The sequence below is a fragment of the Eptatretus burgeri genome, chromosome 1, assembly GCF_056783735.1.
Source record: "Eptatretus burgeri isolate ZD-2024b chromosome 1, Ebu_testis_v1, whole genome shotgun sequence".
Lineage (NCBI taxonomy): Eukaryota > Metazoa > Chordata > Myxini > Myxiniformes > Myxinidae > Eptatretus > Eptatretus burgeri.
The window spans coordinates 22407959-22427319 of record NC_140961.1 but is presented as its reverse complement, the minus strand read 5'-3'; the positions used below and the strand labels follow the sequence as shown (position 1 = coordinate 22427319).

Genomic DNA, 19361 nt, shown 5'->3' with positions numbered 1-19361 from the left:
GAGCCGATGCTTTGCCATTGGGAACATAATCTTTTGTTTCTCATTGAACTCAATTCTTAAGTCAGTCTGGTCAAACTTCTCTGTGCAGTTTCAGCAAGGTATGCCTCCTCATCACCTGGTGCTGTGTCCTTGTGACGTGTTCTACACTCAAAACAAAGTTTTCTTTACTACATAGCTTCGTGGGTGATCTTTTCTATTCATGTACCCAAACTATCCTGCAAAAAGCCATGGTACACATTTTACAGTCGTGAGAATTGCCAAAAAGTGCAACCGATTTGCATAACCAGGAATATAATCAACGGACTATACCTCGCAAGGGAAGAGTCTCGGCTAAGTTTGTTCTATATGAGAATCAGGTCAGAAAGAATGAAATCAACAGACCTCCAACAGGGATTGATAAACGTTATCAGGAAGAGAGAAGAAAGAGAGAGGGAAGAGAGAAGAGGAGAGAGAAGAGGAGAGAGAAAGAGGAGAGAGAGAGAGAATAAGCAAGGGAACAATCCATTACAGTAAGTCGTCTCCCTCCCAAAGTTAATCGTGGTGAACGTCATCATGAAGTGGAAAAATAACGACGAGCACAAAACCTAACTGGAGAGTTCATAGGACACAATTCAATTTAAATGAAATAAAGATTTTAAAGGTCGAATAAAAAAAAATAATAATAATAATAAATTCCAGTTTACTTCCATTGATGCAGCGTCTTGTACACCACCTAATTTAATACGTGACATTAGTTCTTCATGCCTGTTTGTGTCTGTTACGATGCTCTTAAAAACACAGTTTCCTGTTTGGAATGATTTTAAATTTTCTTTGATGGCCAGACAGGCAGAGGAAAAAAAAAATCTCCCTCTTCTCTGCGCATGCGTGATCGGGACAAATTTAGAGCCAAAGAACTGCGAAACTACAGGTTTGTTTTCCGATTCATGTTCCAGACATAACATTCAATTGAAATGAAGTTGTTCCTCGATCATAAACTGACTTTTGTACACAGGCAGACAGAAGTGTACCAATTGCTCTATGCTTCACACGCAAAGGGTAATAATTAATTGCTCTGGAGCATCATTTCAAGGAAGAGAACACTGCAAAGGATTGTGAGATAGAACACGAGTGACTCCTTCACAGTATCAAGCTGAAATGAGGAGACAAAATAATATGGGTTATTGTTACGAATCTGGCAGCCATGAGCACTCAACATTCAGGTCCCCGTAGCTCAGTTATTTCGTTAAGTAAATGTGGATAGATAGCTCCCTTTCCCCTATGTCTAATGGGAATTAAGTGTACGTGCGCTGCGAAGTTATTTTATAGATAGGATTTTTACCCCAACAACCCTCTGCTCGCGGTATTGTCCGCGCGCTCGCTGGCATGCGGGCGTGCGCGTGGGCCAAATTCTATGCCCCAGGCAGTGTGGATTTCGCACCAAATATGGTCACGAAGCGTTTCGCTCTGGCTTGGCCCCAAAGATGGACACGGAGCGCTTCGTTCTGGCTTTGCGCCAAATAAGGGTATGTGTCATTTTCCGCCCAATGGGTGACGCGTGGACCAAAGCCGGGGCGGTCCTTTTCAGGAAGGCGGAGCTGCGACACGCCGTCCACCCAATGGGAGCAGGCAACGGGGGAGCGGACCTGGCCCCAAAAACGACGGAATTGATTGATGATTGTGTCCCGTCTGCTAGAGCGCTCTTCTGTCTGGGTCTGCGGCTGACTGCATCCAGCGCATCCGAGGTGTCTCGTCTGGCGCATTACAACAAGCGGTCAACTATCTCATCATGGGAGATCACCTCGTCTCGCTTCCTCTGGGTTCGGCTGCCCTGGTCCGTCCTTTGGCGCCTGGTGCTCCGGGAAGGTGCGGTCGTCCAGCCACGAGAACGTGGCCAGGTAGCCTGCCACGTTCTCTTCCCTCAGCAAATCTTCCATCCCGAGCTGAAGGGGCAATGAAGATCTCGAGGTCCATCTCTTTCTGGGGTATTTATGTGTGCGTGCGTGTGTCCGTGGGCCCTGTCTCTAAGTAGAATTGTTTAAGGAAATGCTTGTACATTTGATTCCCTTCTTTATTTGGATAACTCTGCCCTTACGTGCTCCCCTCGTCCCCCAATTATTGTAAATAAATTCCCCTCTTGTTGAATGTCCCAGCTCGTTCCCTGTCATTTCTTTTATTGGTTTAGCACGGTGCGCGTTGAGAAATAGCGAAGCAGTAAATTGTTCATTTGGACCGACGGGCCTCGGTAACCATCCGCTCGGGTTACACACGGTTCGGGCACGGTAACGGCTCGTCCTGCTCGAGGTCTGTCGAGGGTGTGAATTCCCCGGTAGCTTTGCCGCGTGGGTACTTAGGTATATTGAAGTTTGGCAATTAACCCTACCCCACACGGTCAAATTATTGGCGATTCAAGGTCCTGTAAGGGACCCGTGCCTTTCGGACTTATCTGAGGGTCACGACCTAAATTCCGGTGTGTTAGGTGGAGCCGACTCTACTGCTCCCTCTAGCGGTCGTGCTCGCCACCGAGACCCGGCCCCACAACATTATTCGGATGTCGGTTGTGCTCGGCGAGTCTGACTTCCTCTGAAATACCAAAACGGAGCAGGTGCAGACAAGGTCTTTCAATATTTTGTTCAATGCATGAGGTTGCACGGCCCAATGGTGCAATGAACAGGTATCCCAGGCCTCGAAACAAAGAAATAGGTTTTTTTGGAGCCACAAGTTCAGGTGCTCATTGTTCAAGCTGAACGGAAAGATCTGTGGGATTCCCTTGGAATGCCAATTACAAAATCTGAAGAACTCAGGGACATAACGTACGAGAAATAGCAGAGAACCCCACCTCCACAGCCAACGTGCAAAACTGGTAACGTGTTTGGGTGAGAGTCCCGAGGGACTCGACAAGATAATAAAGGGACACAGCTCAAGACTTGGTTTGCATCATCGATACCATCGTAGGCCACAAGCAGTTTGGTAGAACAGTGCGAGTGATTCGTTTTTACTCGGGACGGTTTGATGCTCTACACTGCATAACAATGTAGGATGGTTTGAGTTAAGGGTTTTCAGAAGCGTGATGCCCATCCATTAGTCTGCCATTGTACCTGTTGTGCAGGTGCATTCCATGGCAGGTTGCAGTTTTGGGGGTTCTGTGCACCCTTGTGATCAAATACCCGCAACGGTACATGCAAACAAGCCTTGTATATCAAGTAGGTTGGTTTTGATAGTCTATACCTGGTTTCTAACATCAACACCAAGTGTGATAAATCACAGCGACAGCAACATCAACAAAGGGACATCAGATTGCACAGAGCAAGAGCAATATGCATGCTACCAGGTAGGGCAGTTTCGGATGAGCTACAGATGCCAAGAGACGAGCTGGAAAGCCACATAAGCATTGGCGGAAGTGAAGCCGCCCGAGATGGGTTGCTTCCGCTTCCCACGGAACATTTGGCAGCAGTGGGAGAAACAGGAGTAAAGGTGACAGGAAGCAGTGGGTCCGCACAACACCTTTCCTGTGCTGGCCCTCCAAACTTCTCCGTTACATCAGCTGGGGCCGAGCTAACCACCATTCCTCATTCAACCATACTACACTGGGTCAGGGGGCTTCCCCCATGTAGCAGCCCATTCTTACCTGAAATTTTACTCCAATACCTCAAAAGGCAGATTCTAAATCGAGATGACAAAAGGACCTTCTGTTTGACGTCACATGAGCAAACCACAGGAATGCTTCGACTTGTGTTTTATGCCAAAGTGTATCAAACTGTGATCGATGCTGCCATGTTCCAAGAACCACAAGTAAGGACATCTTCCAAGTTTACATGTTGGCAAAACAAAATGCGAGAGCACCAGCTTTCATAAGCATCGGGAAGCATTGTTGTTGCCATGTAACTAATTTTGCATCCTTTGTGCAAAGCGACCTTCTCCTGACTCACAACCGATGTCTTTAGCTAATAATCAACTTCACCATACATCTTCAAAAAAAAAAAAAACAACAATGCAGCTAAACCATGCTGCCAAGTGATAATAAGGTACAAGGTAAAACAAACTGCCAAAGAAGAAGAATTGATAAAATCAACAGGACGTTGATCGAAGTACGCTAACAGCTACAAAACCAATAAACTGGTGTTTCAGGTATTAACCCTCAGTCGGATGAACCTGTCCGCTGACCCAGATAGACACTGACCTTCACCAGGATGACTAGTTCTTCATTCTGTCAAATTCTTAATTCTGGAATAAACTGCCAATGCCATGAGAAAGTGTGAAAGAGAAACGGAAAAGGTGTAATCTAAGGGAGAAAAAGACAAGTGGCGGATGGGCAAGTGTGGCATGGGGAGGCTTGCAGACCGCATGCCCTCATCATGACCTCTCGATTTCCACCCACTCCCCCTCCTCCCCCCCCCCAAGAATTTGCATCACGTCAGTGGTCCGCAAGTTAAACAGCGCGTGTTGTGCAGAGCGGCGGTGCACGGAAAAGCAGCTGCAAATGCCTGGCGTGCGAAACACCGCCGGAGGTCGCCTCATGCCCCTCGTGCCACCCCCGGATCTTTAGTCGCAACCCACGTTGTCTTACTCCTGGTCCCCGAGGGCTACCTCTGGCTGCAGCCCAGCAGGCGGTGTACAATGGCAGGAAGAGAGCCGTAGGGGAAGCTCTTCCCTCACATCAGACCCGTGGCCAAGATGATGAGGACTTGCCGCACCCTCATGCCACCACCCCACCAACACCACCTCATATATTATTTGTAAACTTCTGCACAGATACTCCAAACATCGAAAAAAAAAATCTCAATCCGTGGGTCAGGAATTCAGCTCGGCAACTTATTTTCCAGTAAGCTAATCTGAGGCACGCCGCAGTACTCGCCATGGGGCTCTCCTAGCCTAAGCAGGCCTGGCAACTTCTCTTCAGGATCTAGCACTCGGCTGCGATGCCATTAATTGAAAAATCATTGCTGACACAGAGCCGGGGAAGCTCTGTGCCGGGAGCCGGGAGCACGAATATGGCTGAGAGAGTGGTGGAAGGAAAAGGGAAAGATGGGGGCAAGGGGAGGGTGCAGTAGTCAAAAATAGTTGTAAGTAAAGTCTTGAGTCCTGCATGGAGCAATAAACAAATAAACTGGAACGGCACTTGGTAGAGCACATACCTCCACCAGGCTGAACAGGTTATGTTTTTTATTCCACTGATAGGCCGAATCTGGATCCGGACGTGAACAAACATCGAATCAGCTTGTTCTTGTCACCAAACCAACTCATCCACCTAGTTTTGTCATAATCCAGCCACAACTTTTTGAAGCATCGTGATATATATATATATATATATATATATATATATATATATATATATATATATATATATATATATATATATATATATATATATATATATATATAGTTTTGGATCCATCTCTCAATGGTGAAGAATAACTTCAAAAATTAAAATAATAATCATATTCGCATCCGGATTTGGATCTTCACCAAAATCGAACCATTTTGTCCTGGTCACACACCCAACCTCTCCACCAAATTCCGTCCGAATCTGTCCTCAACTTTTTGACATATCCTGTTCCCAGGAGAACAAACAGACACAGGGGTGAAAACACAACCTCAGTCCACCTTCGGTGCCGGAGGTAATAAAGAGCATGCGAGTGCAACAGAAAACGAGTGTGCCTTCACAGAACCCGTGATGCCAGTGGTGACGCTCAACGATCGAAGGCAATGAAGTTCCATGACAATGCACTCGACTACAAGGAATAGTTATTAGGGCAAAAAGAGAAGTAAACCTTCACGTGACAAGGATGGAAAGAATGTAAAGGATGACACAACCATTTCTGACGTCAACGAGTGCACAGGGAATCTCGCAGAAAGGCTGCTTATGTTGTACAAGGCCTTGCTTGCAGCATTAACAAGGCCCAAACATGCAGTATGTTGAACAAGAGCCTCCCCTAAACACCCCCCCCCACCACCCCTTCGGTATCCAGTAAAAGAAAACACAAACCCATGAACATTTTTGTCCGGACACTTGTCTGGTACAGATATAATGTATCAGCTCAACGTAAGGTCATAGCTTAGCCTCCAGAGGGAGAGTTGGGGGCAAATATTTTATCTTTTTTTTGTTTGCTTGTTTTTAAAGGATAACCATGATTAAAAAAAAAGCAAGTGAAAAGCAAGGAAGCAACTAGATGGAACAAAAAGAAGAGGCGACATTGGAAAGAGATGAGAAAGGCAAGGGGTTCAAGAGAAGGATGGATACAGAGGGGAAGAAAAGAAATAATAAAATCCTCAGCTGTTTTGTCTGGACAGAAGGCCGGGCGAGGCAGGCAGCGGGAACGCAAACACAGGGAAAAGGGCAGCACGATCGCGCTCCCCGCACAGATGTCTTTCCATGGCGTTTGGGGAGGCGCGGGCAGGGCCAGGCGCTCACGGCTTGGGCTGCTGCCAGCACCAATACATCACAAACACACATGCATGGGGGGGGGGGGGCAGACGGACGGACACACACACACACACACACGTATACACACACCTAGATAAGAGCAAAAGTCATAAGAAAAGGGGTTCACATTTGCTCGTTCCCCCACTTTTCATCGAGAAGCATGCGTTGGCTACACTGCAGCCGCTCCGAGTTCAAATGCATAGCTTGCGATCCCGAACATGCATCACACCATCATACGTTCAAAAATGCATCAATACTCGAATTGATTGTGATATCCAATAACCTTGGTGACGTTGAATTACGTACCAGGAGAGATGCAAGGTGGAGGAGGTTAGCCGAAGAGGAAAATAGAGCGGCGGTACAGTATCAGGAGGAGATTAAAAGAGCAATGAAATGGACGGTATGTTTGGCTTGGTTGGTGTTACGGTCCGAGCATTTGTCTCAAGATGCTGAAAGTCCAAGTTCAAGTTCTACCTACTTTACTGGTGCGTTGAATTTCGGGATGGATTGGACAAGCATCTCTCGGAGCTTAAACGATGTCAGGTTCAAAAGGAAAGGTACAATGGGATAGATGGTACAGTAAAAGTGAAAGGAAATTTAACACCACCATTATGGTGGTCAAGTAGTTAGAAAAAGTGGATATGTGTGGTTGTGGAAGGAGGAGAGAGGGCGGTGCAAGTCAGTGAAGCAGACTTCTCACATGGCCGTCCACCAAGAGAAGGGCACTGCAGGCATCGTTGTGAGTTCCCACATCACCACCCACTTCTTTCAACAATTGCAAGGGAGGTGGGGGGGGGGAGGAGAAGGGCAAGGGGTGGGAAAAGAGAAGGTGGGAAGGGGTGGGAAGTGGAGGAGAGATGAAGAAAAAAAAAAAAGAAGAAAAAAAAAAGCCCTTCCAGGCTAGCATTTTTATCTTGGGTTTCTGTGTATTTAAAATTGCTGGCGCACCCCGGCTCAAGTTCCCGCTGCCTTGTTCGAGTTTTCCATTCCACGTTGCTTTGATTTCCATCTAAGCAAATAGCTCGACGCAGATCGTCAAATACACGGCAATCACCCGGACCGCGGGAAGGAGAACCGCGCCGGTGACAGCGCCTCGCCCGGGGCCCGGCATTGCCCTGATGAAAGTGCTTTTTAGCGGCCGATCTCCCTCTCCCTCTCCCTTCTCTCGACCTCAGCTCTCCCTCCCCCTCTTTAATTGGCAGCCGCAACCACGAGAGAGCTTGCAAGTCGAGAGGGGCAATCAGCAGGAGGAATTAAAAATAAAGAAGAAGAAGAAAAGAGTGACGAAACAGACAAGAAAAAAAAAAACGTGTGGAAGACATTGGGAGAAGAGTTTGGTTTTTCACCTTCAGGGAGGCTTACGGAACATCGTAGATCGCGCCGAGGCCTGATTAACGGTCTCCGAGGGATGAGGAACTCTACAAGCACGGCGGGCAGGGAAAGAGTGAACCGCTCATGTTATGCCGGCATTGCCAGCAGAGGAGGGTGGCGGGGGCATCATGCATGCATTGCCATGGGGAGCGTCTGGACCGTGTCTGGGTGGCATGGCCGAACAGTGACAGACCGAGATCTTCAAAGCATGGCAAACAAAATCTCAATCTTCGACCATCATGGTGGACAGACATAAAAACAACCGTCAGATGGACAGACCCATTTTCAACCACATGGGCATCTTTAAACACTCTAGTCGAAATTAAATGTTCAAAGTGGTTGAAATCTGCACTATTTCAAAGGCTAAACGGCAGTGGACTTTGATCTTCCTCATTTCTATTCGATTCTCGCAGCAGCAGCAATCAGTGGCAAAACACAATGCAAGCGACTGGACACAAATCTTTCGAAACTGTTTACTTGAAGTTTTGGCATAACATTCCTGCAAAAAGTTGCCAGACAGTCAGGGTTACAAATGTTCTGCAGCGATACAAAAAGTACAATTACTATTCGGACACTAACGGATGGGCAATGACATCATTTACAAGTTTATCCTGCTGCCCTCAAGAGACTGGAATGTCGAAAAATGGCAGAAAACTTTTATAGCGTTTAGTACAACACTGGATTCTTCCCTCAAACTCGTTATTACCAACTTCATGTGTTTTGGATGGGGGGGGCAAGGGAAGCGAGGGGGGGGCTAGGTGGGAACTCGCCAATAGAAACATCTTCACTCCCACAGAATAGACCACGACAAGGGCATGGAGAACTCTGCTTAATCAATCATGTGCAATTAAAAGGCAGAGACTCACAAGGAGCCATCTACATAATCACATACACTGCAATATATAGCTTTAGAGTTGAGGCGGTGGGAAGGAAGGGAACACAGTTTCAGCTTGAAATTTACTTTCATGAATGATAATTTTCCTGTAACTGCATTCCCATTCCACTGCCGGTTTCTCATCGGCTAACTGACTTTTTCAAAATTATGACAATATCCAAAACTTGGTATTCAAAATTGTACAATAAAGGCGATTACGAGTTATAGACACGGATCAAATCTTCAGATGGAGTATGCATTTTCATTATAGTCAGCAATACACATCTCAATGTCAATAAATGATTACAAACTCAATGGTCATGCCATGGAAGTTGAGAAATCTTTTTGGGAAGGCCTCTATCTTCTTTTCATTTTTTCATCGCTTCACGATCCCACCCTCAGGGCCGAGCAAAGGGGTCCATAATCCCACCCTCAGGGCCAGGCAAAGGGGTCCACGACACCGCCCTCAGGGCCGGGCAAAGGGGTCCACGACACCGCCCTCAGGGCCGGGCAAAGGGGTCCACGACACCGCCCTCAGGGCCGGGCAAAGGGGTCCACGACACCGCCCTCAGGGCCGGGCAAAGGGGTCCACGACACCGCCCTCAGGGCCGGGCAAAGGGGTCCACGACACCGCCCTCAGGGCCGGGCAAAGGGGTCCACGACACCGCCCTCAGGGCTGGGAAAAGGGATCATTGACACCGCCCTCAGGGCCAGGCACAGGGGTCCACGATCACGCCCTTTCGCCGGACTGGATCTTTATCGATCTGCGTTTTCTCTGAAAAAGCTCCAAATTTGTTTCTCACCGCTTAGCTGGAATGTTTTTCGATGGACACCACATCATTTCTGTTTATCTCATTACTGGTGCGAGTGTTGTTACATCAAGAAGGTTTCCATGACCCCACAGTGACTCCGTGGCCGTTTCACCACCTTACTGGGCCGCACATCTGCCTGGGGACTCGTCCACAGCCAACAAACGGCTGCCGCTGACCCGGCGCCAAACACCCACGGCCGTGATGCTCCGAGAAGCCAATATTACTGGAATTGTGAATGCTTTGGGGCCTTTTGACCTTAGCTGCATCGCTCAGGAATCTTCAAACTCGTCTATTTTGTGGTATTTTCAGAGATTTATCGGTCGATTTCTTATGGGTGCGCTGAAGTAGCTACAATTCACTACTGCTGTCATCATCACTGCTACTCGTCTTTGTACGATAATAAATGCTTAATATGGATGACAGCGTTGGAAGCGAGCGGCCAATTTGTATGATGTTGTTCGACCATAGAGCTGGTGGTTTGGCGCGGTGGGCTCGATTTGACCGTGGAATTGCACACAAGGTCATTTCTCAGATTGATGCGTCATGTTTGGTGCAGCTTCATAAGTATCCTCATTGGGATTTGAACTTATTTCCCTGCATATTATTTGTTGCACGTTACATTTGCAGCAGCTTACAAGTTTGAAGGGGGAACGTACCTTTCATTAGCCTCGATCCAGTCCTAGGCTTGAAGGATATCGTAATACGACAAAGCTACGCCATCTCACAGGTGAAGGAATTACAGCCCAAGCTAAGGTGTGAAAACTGACACCTCGACGATGACGATGGCTCAGTCTTATACATCACACTGACAAAAGCTGAAAAAGCAAGACAGGATGACGGGGTGGTGAGGATGAAGCCAAATGGATTGACACCCCATGCAATGTGGTCAAAAGAGCAAACCCATGGCCACAAATGGTGATGCAGCCAGATGTCTGGGCCGGAGAAGCCAATAGGAGGGAAAGCAAACTGTGACGAAAACCATAAAATCTGACAAGCGAATACACTTACATGCATTCAGTTCTAAACATGATGCCATGTTGTAGAGTTGGTGAAACATACTACAAGAAACGCTAAAGGTATATCGATGCCGCAGTGAGCTCTGACACTATAGAGCAGCGAGGCATCACTTTTGTATGCAAGATGTCACCTACCGCATGCTGACACGTGTGTCCCATAGGCGGATGTAGGTGTCATGTCCCCAGGAGAGCAACGTGGCATGCGACTCGTACATGAGGCCCATGACGCTGGCACCGTGCTGAAATCCCACTCCCAGGATCCCCATCATGTCACCCCTGCAAATCGTGACAGACAGGTAACGGATTATACAGTATCATCATGGCAGCAACAGAGGCAAAAGTGGACCGTTCCATCTGGGAGTGGAAGGTCGTGAAGCAGTGGCGGCTACGTCTGCGGATGATACGAGTGCATTCTGCTGATATGGCAGGTGTGGAAACGTTCAAATGCAAACCAAACCATCACGCAGACGCATGTGAACCGCCGCCAGCCATTATGACTCCGGTGGAGAGGGGCACACGCAAAGGGCGATCACATGGCACAACAGCTGGCTGGATGGAGTGCTTTGGGAGGTTTGCAAATGAGCGATAAAAACACGCAGTGCGTCTCACTCACTCTCCCCTCCCCGAGTCTCTCCATCCCTTCGTCGAACAGCATAACTCACGATGAAACCAGGTGTGCATAAACGGTCGCAGAGGGAACATAGAGCACGATATGCTCAGTATATGACCTCCACGCATTCCCTCTATTCCTGCTTTCACACACCCCAACCCCGACCTCCTCTCTGCCTCCTCCACCCTAAACGGCCGCCGAACTCCCACCCTCACTCCGAAGCACCGCATTAACGTCGTGGTTTTGGCACAATTCCCACAGCTAACCAGCCACCTGTGTGTTCGTGATAGAAAGCAAGAACAGCAAGAAGCGAGGATCGTTTCTTTTGTGGTCAAAAAGCAGTTTCATCGACCAAAAGAGGTTTTACAACATTAACTGCTCGTGCAATTTGCATTTTCAAGCAAAAACATTTTAATTTCAACTTGGCGATGGAAATCAATATCAAGATACATTAACGTGAAAAAAAACTATGAGGTCTTAAACATTTTTTAAAGACACAAACAAGCAGGAACGTGTTCACCAATAGGTCGATTTCCTTGAGCTGCATTGCCACCAAAATAAATAAATAAATACAATCAGGTGCACGGACAAATTAAATAAAGCCTTCCAAGAACTGACAATGTATTTCTCTTAAACATTTAACTCTTACCCCCCCCCCCCCCACAAAAAAATGGATCTCACATCTCTGATTAACTTCTCCGATCAAGAAGTTCATGGTTGCCCTTCAATGGCAGAAGACAGCCGGCCATTCACGTGTGACACAGCAAACAACCTGGGAAGGTTGCTCAACCGGACAACAACCACACTCTGAGATAGCATGTGGTGTAACCTCGTGTAAAGGGATATCCAAGAAGACCGGACCACCTATTTTCCACAGTTTAGGTAGGAATTAGTAATATGTTCAGGGTGCTGGAGATAACTCAACTACTTTTGACAAAGGACAACGTTGGAGCTTTAACAGCAATGCATCAGTGTGCTTGCCGACCCTCGGTCCATCGGATGGACACCAAGGACCAGTGTACCAGCACTTGTGGTTGGTGGGAGTTAAAGTTCCCACGATGTCCTTCACAAAGTGTATGCGAATTATCGGCTGGACCCTGAACAAATGACCAATTCCTGCCCTGACTGCGACAAACCGCCCGGCACGTAACAAAACTGCCCGGCTCATCACCGAACCGCCCGGCACGTAACAAAACCGCCCGGCAGGTAACAAAACCGCCCAGCACGTAACAAAACCGCCCGGCTCATCACCGAACCGCCCAGCACATAACAAAACCGCCCGGCATGTAACAAAACCACCCGGCACGTAACAAAACCGCCCGGCTCGTCACCGAACCGCCCAGCACATAACAAAACTGCCCGGCATGTAACAAAATCACCCGGCACGTAACAAAACGGCCCAGCTCATCACCGAACTGCCCAGCACATAACAAAACTGCCCGGCATGTAACAAAACCGCCCAGCACGTAACAAAACCACCCAGCACGTAACAAAACTGCCCAGCTCATCACCGAACTGCCCAGCACATAACAAAACTGCCCGGCACGTAACAAAACCACCCAGCACGTAACAAAACCGCCCGGCACGTAACAAAACCGCCCGGCTCATCACCGAACCGCCCGGCACTTAACAAAACCGCCCGGCACAGAACAAAACTGCCCGGCTCATCACCGAACCGCCCAGCACGTAACAAAACCGCCCGGCTCATCACCGAACCGCCCGGCACGTAACAAAACCGCCCGGCACGTAACAAAATCGCCCGGCACGTAACAAAATCGCCCGGCACGTAACAAAATCGCCCGGCACGTAACAAAACCGCCCAGCACGTAACAAAACCGCCCGGCTCATCACCGAACCGCCCAGCACGTAACAAAACCACCCGACATGTAACAAAACCACCCGGCACATAACAAAACTGCCCGGCTCGTCACCGAACCGCCCAGCACATAACAAAACTGCCCGGCATGTAACAAAACCACCCGGCACGTAACAAAACTGCCCGGCTCGTCACCGAACCGCCCAGCACATAACAAAACTGCCCGGCATGTAACAAAACCACCCGGCACGTAACAAAACCGCCCGGCTCGTCACCGAACCGCTCAGCACATAACAAAACTGCCCGGCACGTAACAAAACCGCCCGGCACGTAACAAAACCGCCCGGCTCATCACCGAACCGCCAGCACATAACAAAACCGCCCGGCACGTAACAAAACCGCCCGGCTCATCACCGAACCGCCCAGCACATAACAAAACTGCCCGGCACGTAACAAAACCACCCAGCACGGAACAAAACCGCCCGGCATGTAACAAAACCGCCCGGCATGTAACAAAACCGCCCGGCACGTAACAAAACCGCCCGGCACGTAACAAAACCGCCCAGCATGTAACAAAACCGCCCGGCACGTAACAAAACCGCCCGGCACGTAACAAAACCGCCCGGCATGTAACAAAACCGCCCGGCATGTAACAAAACCGCCCGGCTCGTCACTGAACTGCCCGGCTCATCACCAAACCAACCGGCTCATCACCAAACTGCCCGGCACGTAACAAAACCGCCCGGCACGTAACAAAACCGCCCGGCACGTAACAAAACCGCCCGGCACGTAACAAAACCGCCCGGCACGTAACAAAACCGCCCGGCATGTAACAAAACCGCCCTCTTGCCCAGCAACTGCTTCAATTGCACCGCCACTCAGTCAAGTCTGGAACGACGACGTCGAATGCCAATAAACCAAACATTCCGTCACCAAGTCAGATAAGGTAATTACCTTCGCCACCAAAGGTGGACGGAGGTTATGTATTCACCAGTTTGCTTGTCTGTCCGTCTGTGACCAGGATCTCTGAAAAAGTTACGGAGAGAGTCGGATGAAACGTGGTCGACAGGTTGGGTGTGTGACACACATTGATTGATTTGATTTTAGTGAAGATCCGATTCCGGAAACTAATTTTTAAGTGATTCTTCACCATGGAAAGATAGGGCCCAAAATGATATACACTGTAGCACGATATTTCAAAAAGGTTTTGGACAGATTGTGATGAAACTTGGGTTGGTGGGTGACAAGAACAAGCCGATTCGATTTTGTTTCAGGTCCAGATGGAGATCTGGCCTATTATTGGGATACAAAACGTAAACTGCTCAGCATGGTGGAGAAATGTGCTCTACCAAGTGCCATTCCAGTTACCTCCGCCACTGAAGGTGGATGGAGTTTATGTTTTCATCCCTGTCTGTCTGTTTGCTGGCTTGTTTGTGAACAAAATATCTCAAAAAGTTGTGGATGGATTCGGACGAAATGTGGTGGAGAGCTTGGGGAATGTGACAAGGACGAAATTATTAGATTTTGTTGAAGATCCAAATCTGGATCTGGATCTGAGAATTTTAAAGTGATTTTTCACCATTGAACGATCGACCAAAAATGACATATAGCAGGATATCTCAAAATGTTGTGGACGGATTTGGATGGAACTTGGTGGACAGGTTGGGTATGTAACACAGAATTGATTCGGTTTTGTTGAAGGTCGGAATCCAGATCCGATAATTTTTAAGTGATTCTTCACCATTGAGAGATACGGCTAAAAATGACAGCGAGCAGAATATATCAAAAAATTGTGAATGGATTTGGAGGAAACTTTGTGGGTGAGTTGGTTAGGTGACAATAACAAGCAGATTAAATTTTAGTTCAGGTCCGAATCCAGATCCGGCCTACCATTGGGATACAAAACGTAAAATAATCAGTCTGGTGTCGGTATGCGCTCCACCAAGTGCCCTTCTAGTTATCACATGGAATCACAGGTACCGACAGCAACCATCATACTTACAAAATGCTTCACACCTTTTATCTCACATGGTAAAAAAAAGAAAAAAAGTATGAATCAAAGACATTTCTTTTTTTCTTTCTCTATCCAACTTCACAAGAGTTGTTCTGTTGTTGATTTTTGCCCCAAAATTAAATGGGGGAATGAAGGCAAGATAAAGGGAAAGCAAAGGGGGTAAAATCGAAATTGACAGATATTGGATCACTCACACTTTAAACTGGAGGTCTTAAACATTTTTTTAAAGAGACAAACAGGTAATTTGGTGGCAGAGGTAATTACCTTATCTAACTTGGTGACGGAATGGTTCCGACACTTTAAACTGAGCATGCACTTAGCTAACATCTCAGCAATTTGCTGCGGCAAGATTAAAACAATTAATGCTGGGATGAAATCAATATAAGCAAATTTTAAAAAAGACAAAATAACATTTTTTTTTCAATCAAAATTAGAGCGAAGTGGAGATGGCATGCCATCACAAATCCCCATGCTTCCCACCTCAAGCAAATACGAAAGATGGCAAAAAGTTCCACCAGGAATGACCCAATATCAATTTTTGAGTTAAAAAAAAAACAACAAATATTTTGTTTTGACCCCTCTTACCCGAATCCCAACCCCCTGGGAAATGAACCGGGAGTCAAATCCCCCCAAAATTGTGGCATATTTCATGCGTCCCCCAATCTCGATTACATACAGGTCAGGTCAGGTATGGGGGCATGTGCCAGAACAGCACGTCGCTGCGTCCACTTTCCGCCGGTACTCCAGGGGCCTCCGTCTGGCCATCCCCCAGGCAGATGCCAGGCCCATCCCCATCTCCTTGAGATGATGGTCAACCTGCTGCAACCACGAGGCATGTGGTTGGCCCACTGGCCTCCTCCACTCATGAGACTCCCTCGCTGAGAGAATCTGGTGAGCAGGATCAGCGTCAGGAAAACGAGCCACATGTCCATACAGCCGCAACTGACGCTCACGGACTATGCAGGTAACAAATCTCATCCGAGTCTCTCAGCAACCGCTCGTTGGACACAAAATCCGACCAGCAATAGCCAAGGATTCTCCAAAGAGACCTGTTACAAGAGGAATTAAGTCTCCGTCTCAGATCCTTGGTCAGAGTCCAAATCTCGCATCCATAGAGCAAGACTGGAAGTACCAAGGACCTGAAGACTCGGACTTTCGTCCTCCCGCACAGGTACCAGCAGCGCCACACCCCATGATCCAGTGAATCCATGACTCCCCAGGCCCGTCCCAGACGTCTATTGACCTCTGACTCACAGCCAGCAGACATGAATATCACTGCCAAGGTAAGTGAATCTCTCCACAACCTCAACATCCTCACCACAAACAGACACAGACAGGACAGCAGCATCCAAGATGTCACCGAAAGCCTGGATCTTAGTTTTGACCCAAGAAACCCGTAATCCCAGCGGCTCCGACTCCTCTTTCAGCACCTCGAGGGCCCCCAAAAGGATGTCTAGAGTCTCCGCAAAGATGACTGCATCATCTGCAAAATCAAGGTCCGAGATCTTGACATTCCCAAACGATGCACCGCAGCTTGATCTCTCCGACATCCTCCCTAAAATCCAGTCCATACAAGTGCTGAAAAGTGTGGGGGCCAGTACACACCCCTGACGAACTCCAGTAACAACTGGAAATAAGTCAGAGATGGTACCACCACACTTCACAGCACTCTCAGTGCCAGAGTAAAGTTCAGACATCAGATCGATCAGTTTTGGTAGCACCCCACGAAGACTAAGAATCCTCCAGAGGACATCCCGATTCACTGAATCGAACACTTTACAGAGATCAACATAGGCTGCAAGCAGCCCCTGCCGAAACTCTCGTCTGCGTTCGGTGAGGACATGAAGTGTAAGGATACGGTCCATCGTTGACCTCTTTGGTGTAAAGCCTGACTGCTCTGGACGCTGGTGCTCAAGCAGATGGTGGCGAACCCTATCAAGAATTATCCGAGCAAAGACCTTGCCCGGCACTGAGAGCAGCGTCACCCCTCGGTAGTTGTTGCAGTATTGGCGATCACCCTTCCCTTTCCAGAGGGACAACAAGGCCCCTCTTCCAGTCAGTTGGGATGATGCCTGTGTTCCAGGCAGAGCACAAAACTGCATGCAACGACACGAGTACAGCATTTCCACCAGCCTTGAGAAGTTCAGCATGGATGCCACAGATCCCTGGAGCTTTGCCCCGTTTCAACTGGTTCACCGCAGCCCGTGTTTCCACAAGCGAAGGTGGACCACAGTTGATTCGAGGGTCAGCAACAGGGATTGTAACACCCTTGACGTTCAACTCGACAGCTGGGGGATCAGCCTGGTACAACCGCTCAAAGTAATCGGCCCAGCAGGCCTTCACTTCAGACTCCTCTGTCAAGAGCCTACCACTCTCTGCTCGAACTGCAGTGCTCCGAGGGATGGGCTTGGATGAACGCAATGCGCGAATTCCCCTGTAAGCGGGACGAGAATCACCTGGGATTACATACACTGTAAAGTTTAATTGAAAAATGTTTCAAAATGTGCTCATAATTGCATTTTTTAGTATATGACCTTTTGACCGCAACCCAGGGTCCTCAAAGGTGGAGCCAAAAATAACACTGACCTCTCACACATTCATGGCATGTGGCGATCATAACTACCAAGTTTGGTGAATTATTGCACAACAGTACATGTCTTTCCGTGGAGATAGCGTGACAGATGGAGACAGACAGACAGAGCCAATTATAATAGCCCTCCATTTTTTTTTTAAACGTGGGGATAATAAATAGATTCAACGGGATACAATGATGCGTTTTGCTGCAGATGAAAGAACATTTATTTGAATTTATTGACTTATTTTCATTTCCCGTGTGTCTGTGACACGTGACATCACATTTACCGCTCTCACCTGACAGATCTCTCAATCCAGGCCGAAAACCGATAAACCAGACATCATCTGTTTAACAGAATCCTCCCTCCCACAGGACATCCCTGACTCCTTATTGCCTCTCCCCGGTTATCATCTCCTCTGGTTTGAAGGACCTGAACCCCGGCCTGGTGGCGGAATTGCACTGTACATCAAGAACTCCTTTTCTCACTCCCCTTGTACTGATCTTACACCTCCCATTCCAAAGTGGTACCTCAGACTGCGGCTTCCCCTCCACTCCCACCTCTTGCTTATTGGTGTGTTGCACTGTCCTCTGAACAGGGACGATGACATGTATCTAATATATTAAGCTTATTCTAACCACTGCCTCCCTGACTGATATTAAAGATCGGTACCTTCCGGGTGACATAAAAAAAGCTGACATTCCACGTGCTGATGGTGATTGAAGCCGATACACCGGGAAAAATGACAGAACCATCAGAAAGCATCGCTAAATAAATATAAAAATAAATGAAAACAATGCAGGTGAGCGACCCGAGTGAGACAATGGGGAAACAAGGTAAATTTGCGTGCTGACGAGCATCGAAGCGATACACCAGGAAAAACCAGAGAACCGTCGGAAAGCATCCGTAAATGAAAAAAAGATTAATGGAAATGAATGCATGAAAACAAAATGCAGGTGAACGACCCGAGACAACGTGGAAGCACCGTTCGTTATTACTTACAATGTGTAAGCATACCCTGCTCATATATACAAGTGCCTATTGAAAGTCCACACCCCCTTTCAAAATTTTCACCTTTGTTGCCTTGTATCCTGGAATTAAATTGCATTAAATCAAACTTTTCCCACCTTTATTTACACATAGTAACCTCTCATTCTTCCACAACCCACAACCCATTCCACAACCCATTCTTCCAGTAACCCACAACTTCCAAGTAAAAAAAGAAATTGCACAAGTTTCAGAAAATTAATGAAAAATAAAAAAACTGGAATATGTTGGTTAGATAAGTGTCTTCCTCCCTTATAATAGCAATTGTAAATTATCTCAGGTGTAACCAATCACCTTCAAAATCACACAAGTTAATTGGCCTCCACCTGTGTTAAACTTTAGTGATTCTGATTATTTCAGAATAAAATCAGCTGTTGCTGTAGGTTCTCTGCTGGGAAGTGAATTTCACAGCAAAGACTCAACCATGAGCACGAAGGAGCTTTCAAAAGACCTCCAGGATAAAGTTATGGAAAGGCACAAATCAGGGGATGGGAATAAAAATATTTCAAAGGCTTTGAATATCCCTTGGAGCACAGTCAAGACAATCACCAAGAAGTGGAAGGCATATGGTACCACCAAGACCCTGCCTAGATCAGGCCGTCCCTCCAAATTGGATGACCGAGTAAGGAGGAGACTTACCAGAGAGGCCACCCAGAGGCTAATGGCAACTTTGAAAGAGCTACAGACCTTCACGATAAAGACTGGTCATTGGATGCATGCGGCAACAATATCCCAAGCATTCCACAAGTCTGGCACGTATGGTATGGTGGCAAAAAGGAAGCCATTACTCAAAAAAGCCCACCACCTTGAGTCCTGTTTGAGGTATTA

The 19361-nt window shown here is 47.6% G+C and overlaps 1 protein-coding gene across 8 annotated transcripts in view; it reads right to left on the bottom strand.

The window, feature by feature from the left end:
• The window catches only part of FBXW4 (F-box and WD repeat domain containing 4), a 112158-nt gene that overhangs the window by 3762 nt on the left and 89035 nt on the right, over nucleotides 1-19361 (bottom strand). For 7 of the 8 annotated variants that reach the window (XR_015056462.1, XM_085874863.1, XM_085874831.1 and 4 more), the window contains one exon: nucleotides 10609-10749. The exons of the other annotated variant lie outside the window; for it this stretch is intronic. Coding sequence is in view for 6 of the 7 variants with exons in the window: in XM_085874863.1 (XP_085730989.1) it covers nucleotides 10609-10749 (141 nt within the window). In the remaining variant the exon portion in view is untranslated. The remainder of the gene's footprint in view (nucleotides 1-10608; nucleotides 10750-19361) is intronic. 8 annotated transcript variants of the gene reach the window in all.